Source organism: Hoplias malabaricus, chromosome 10 (genome assembly GCF_029633855.1).
Source record: "Hoplias malabaricus isolate fHopMal1 chromosome 10, fHopMal1.hap1, whole genome shotgun sequence".
In the NCBI taxonomy this organism is placed as follows: Eukaryota; Metazoa; Chordata; class Actinopteri; order Characiformes; family Erythrinidae; genus Hoplias; species Hoplias malabaricus.
Window position 1 is genome coordinate 42,383,964 of NC_089809.1, and position 5,079 is coordinate 42,389,042.

The following is a 5,079-nucleotide window of genomic DNA, read 5'->3' on the forward strand; positions in this document are numbered from 1 at the left end:
CAAAACAGCTGCACAGGTCCAGAGATTGACAGACAGACTGAAAATTTCATTGTGTCCATTGAACAAACAATAAGACAAAAAAGTCATCAATCAATTCCCTGCTAAATATTTCTATAATCAATTACTATTACTATTATTCAATGTGGTTGATTACTTGTTGCAGTGTGAGAGGAATTTGAGCAATGATCTTCCTTGTGTAAAGCTCCTCCTACTGAGGAAGTGCTGAGTGTGAGGCGTCTCCCGCACTGTACAGACAGACTGCACTGTGCTCAGGTGAGTCTAATTTTATAAAGAGCTTTATGGAGAATTCTGAGGCACATTTTCAGTTCTGAAACAAACTGGTGACTAACTGCAGCTGGAAAGTCTCCTGTTTAACCTCAAACTCATCTGAACTCAGAGTGGGGTTATTTCCACAGAACTGAAAGTGAAAGAGTGAGAGCTCTGACTGGAAGGAACCACACCTGAAGAAAATGGCTTCCAAACCTTTCTCAGAGGAGGATCTCTCGTGTCCTGTGTGCTGTGATATCTTCAAGGACCCGGTCGTTATGAGCTGCAGTCACAGTGTGTGTAAAGTCTGTCTGCAGAGGTTCTGGGAAACCAAAGGATCCAGAGAGTGTCCAGTTTGTAGAACAAGATCCTCTTCACTGGATCCTCCTCTAAGCCTGGCTTTAAAGAACCTGTGTGAGAGGTTTTTACAGGAGAAAAGTGAGAGAGCTGCAGCAGGGTCTGAAACACTCTGCAGTCTGCACAGTGAGAAAGTCAAACTCTTCTGTCTGGACGATCAGCAGCTGGTGTGTGTGGTGTGTCAGACTTCCAGAAAACACACCAACCACAAGCTCTGCCCCAAGGATGAAGCTGTTACAGACTGCAAGGTAAACACACTGTGTACATGAATGGATTTGACCATGAAAAGTCAGGTTATTGCTCATAAGAGTGTGTTATTAAACAACACATGAGAGGGAGTGCTATAATGTGAGATATTGAAGCTGGTGCACTGTGGTCATAGCCCTGAGGTGAATATCACTCACCAGAGCCAATGTCTCATGTTACAACACAAACCCCTAGTGTTTTACTGTGATTATTCCACACTTCTGAGGACAGATTATTACTACTTTCTGTTTACTATAAAGAGGAGGTGGTGGTGGTGGCGGGGAAGGGTGGGGGGGTCTGATTGCCCTTTTCCACCAACCTGTAACTCATTGGGTTCAAGTTCACACTCCTCATTTTAAGAGGTTCTGAGCATCACAATCAAAATTCACAGGTTTCAGAACCAGAATTATCTGTTCCCACCTGGTACCAAAGAATAGTCGCTACTTGAGCACAAACCATGACAACATCCATCAACGTGTGGAGCACAGAGGAGAGTGAGTGTGTAGCTGTGCTGGGCGGTATACTGGTTCACACTGAAAACCGTTTTTATTTTTGTTATGATATGAATGTTTCATATAGAGGCCACAACGCTTTAAAAAGCCTAACCATGTCCAGAACACAGCGCGGTGGTAAAATGTTTCACAGGGGACGTTTTTCATTGCTGCACCACTAAACACCTATGGAACAGAGCGCTAGTGTTAGTGCAGTTGTTGATCGTGGTGAAAAGGACAGGGGAAGTTCTGAACCAGAAGTTGTACCAGAAGTTGAAGTAGTAGATAATGACCCAGAAGAACTTGCAGAAAAAAGGAGCCGTGTCTGTTGTCTGGAGGTGCTCTGGGTTTAAAAGATCAGACGTGGACCAAACAAACACTTACTTACTGCTGTGGAGCTGAAGTATCAGTAGAGATGTTAATCCTGGGAGTTGTACATTGTTGCTATTTATGATTATTGTTATTATTTATTTGTTTAAATATTGTTATTTAATGAAGATATTTGGGACTTCTTCAGTGCAATACAACCATTGACAAGCCCTGGCTACTTTATATCTAAATACCTCTTATTTGTTTAAATATGTTGTAAATTAATGAAGGTAAAGTTTATAAAACAACAATAAACTGGTGAGAGATTGATAACATTAACAGAGTGAAGCTGGTTACAGAAGTTGTGAACATTAGCCTATAGTTTTGAAGTAGTCTGAAAAATGTGTTCAATAAAAGGTTCTACATTTTCACTGTAACTCTCCTGCCACAGGATCCTTCACTAATTTAGTGCCACCCTCTGAAAACTGATGATGACTGTGGGGCTGTACAAACCTGTATTACATGTAAAACTAATGTGGAAATGTTTATTTTGTACAATGTACAATTCTCATGACGGTGGAGTAGGGTGCTCTTAACCACTCTACTGCAGAAATTCCTCTCACAATCAATGAGGTTAACACGTCATGAACAGGGGAAAACACGTCAAATACCGTGACACCGATATAATACTGAATCATACTGTTATATAGAGTTTTGATCACACCGCCCAGCGCTAGTGTGCAGGGAACCTTTCTGATTTGGAAACGAGAAAATCACATAGAAATAAAAACAGGGAGTGGCTTTTTTACGTTTCCCCCTGCTCTCTTTCAAAAGCTGAGCAGGAACTCTTTTACTTTGCAGAATGTTGATTAAAAACTACTGTATTTTTCTTCATCTTAAACCTAACAGTAAACAGTGAGAACAGAACTGTGGTGTAATCGCAGTAGGATCATGCTGTAACATAAGATACTGGCGCCGGTGACTGATCTTCAACACTCTGCCTGTGCCCTTGTGTCTACCACTCCCCCTTGTGTTTTCTTGGTCACTTCTCTTTATTACTACACCATGAAGTTCACGAGTCCACCTGAAGATCTATTTCTGTGAGAGAGCTGTTATTACAGTGTAGTAGATATAACACAGTGGGGTACATTGTGCTGTTCAGATTATATTCAGATTATTTCCATTTGAAATATGAACGCAAAGCCTGAGGAGTTTAAACAGGAAGAGAGTAAGGGCACATTCTCCTTCACACGCTGTAACCAACAAATACATCTTAGGAATGTTGTGCTTTAGCGGTTCTACCTCTCCAGTTCTGCAGAGACTATGAAGATGGAGTCAGGAGTTTTCTTTACAGTGACTTTCAGTAAATTTACAGCTACTAATATCACACCCTTTTCTGTGGATGATGGCCCTTGTTCTTAAAAGTGACCAGTGACTGAACACACTTTTAGAATCAGTGTAAATCAGTGTGGTCAGATATGAGCTCTTATTTACACAGCTCTGATCAATAAGGGCTGATCACTCTGATCAATGAGATTTGATCACAGAATGTCTGTTTAAATCATCTGGAGATAAAATAACACACAGCGAACACTGTCTCACAGCGACTGATTCCTGTTGATGGAGAAATATTAACACAGTCTTTATCCAGTGTGTGTTGATGTATTTCAGGAGGAACTCAAGTCTGCTCTGAAGCCCCTGCAGGAGAAACTGGATCTGTTTAAAAAGTGTAAACTGAACTGGGATCAGACTGCAGAACATATAAAGGTGAGAATCAAACACTACAGAGATTACGATGGTCAACATCATCACATCATCAATCCTCTCTCACTCCATCTCCTCCTTGACTCCAGACTCAGGCTCGGCTCACAGAGAGGCAGATTAAGGAGAAGTTTGAGGAGCTCCACCAGTTTCTCCGAGATGAAGAGGCAGCCAGGATCGCTGCACTGAGGGAGGAAGAGGAGCAGAAGAGTCAGAGGATGAAGGAGAAGATCGAGAAGATCAGCAGAGAGATCTCGTCCCTTTCGGACACAGTCAGAGCCGTAGAAGAGCAGATGAGCGCTGAGGACGTCTCCTTCTTACAGGTGAGGACACTTTAGTCAGGGTTTGTCCACAGATGCTATTCTCTATTTCTTTCTGATTAAAATGACCACAGTGACCCACACTGGCCTCATTGTTTTACAGAAGTACAAGTCCACTCTGGAGAGGTGAGTGCTGTGTCTCCTGTCTCTCTCTTTTCTGTGGTTCTGAACTCAAAGCCGCAGCAGCACTGACTCCTGAATGTTCTTCCAGAGCTCAGTGCACACTGCAGGATCCAGAGAGGCTTTCAGGAGCACTGCTCCATGTGAGCAACCACCTGAGAAACCTGAAGTTCACCGTCTGGAAGAAGATGCAGGAGATCATCCACTATAGTGAGACTCACTTTCTCTAACTGTGTGTGTGTGTGTATGTGTATGTGTATGTGTGTGTGTTTGTGTGTTTAATGATATGTAAATACTGTGTGTGTGTTTAATGATATGTAAATACTGTGTGTGTGTGTGTGTGTGTGTGTGTGTGTGTGTGTGTGTGTGTGTTTAATTTCCAGCTCCTGTGACTCTGGACCCCAACACTGCTTACCCTTATCTCACGGTGTCTGATGATCTGACCAGTGTGAGACTCAGTGAGAAACAGCAGCTCCCTGATCTTCCAGAGAGATTTGTTGATCATTGGTGTGTCCTGGGCTCTGAGGGGTTAAACTCAGGAACACACTGCTGGGAGTTTGACGTTGGAGACAATGCACACTGGGATGTGGGAGTGATGATAGAGTCGGCTCAGAGGAGGGGAGAAATAAGCTCCAGGAATGGACTGTGGTATTTGGGTTATTACAATGATAAATACTGGACCACGTCAACACCAGAGATATACCAGTCCCTCTCAGTGTCACAGAAGGTGCAGAGGGTCAGAGTGAAGCTGGACTGGGACGGAGGAAAACTCTCTTTCTTTGATCCTCTCACTAACACACACTTACACACTTTCACACACACATTCACTGAGACTCTTCTGCCATTCTTTGGTGTTCACGGTGACGAGTGTCCTCTGAAGATGCTCCCAGTGCAGAGCTCTGTCAGACTGAATCAGTTCAGTTAGAGTCACTTCATTAAAGAAACACAGCAGCAGCTGAAATCAATGCTGTGATGACGACTACGTCCCAAACACTGTGTAGTTTCTGTCTGAGCTTCTCAGTTACTTTTGCAGTGGAGGATGGATTTAGATCAAGTAATGAAAAATTTTTAAGATTCAGACTTTGACTTTCTTCATTAAGACCTCGCATTCCACAGAATGCACGCACACACATGTCTGATAGCCAGAAGGCTAAGCAGAACACTTTTCAGTGACCCCCAGAATGACACCGAGTGGTCCTCTTCAAACT

At 42.9% G+C, this 5,079-nt stretch overlaps 1 protein-coding gene across 1 annotated transcript; it reads left to right on the top strand.

The window, feature by feature from the left end:
* The first annotated feature begins 235 nt into the window (after window positions 1–235).
* LOC136708353 (E3 ubiquitin-protein ligase TRIM39-like) lies at window positions 236–4,806 on the top strand. The gene is made up of 7 exons (XM_066682860.1): window positions 236–273; window positions 417–872; window positions 3,342–3,437; window positions 3,524–3,754; window positions 3,855–3,877; window positions 3,963–4,081; window positions 4,255–4,806. Exons 2-7 carry the CDS (start codon window positions 471–473, stop codon window positions 4,794–4,796), a joined length of 1,413 nt encoding a protein of 470 aa, XP_066538957.1. The 5' UTR covers window positions 236–273; window positions 417–470; the 3' UTR covers window positions 4,797–4,806.
* The last annotated feature ends 273 nt before the right edge of the window (window positions 4,807–5,079 follow it).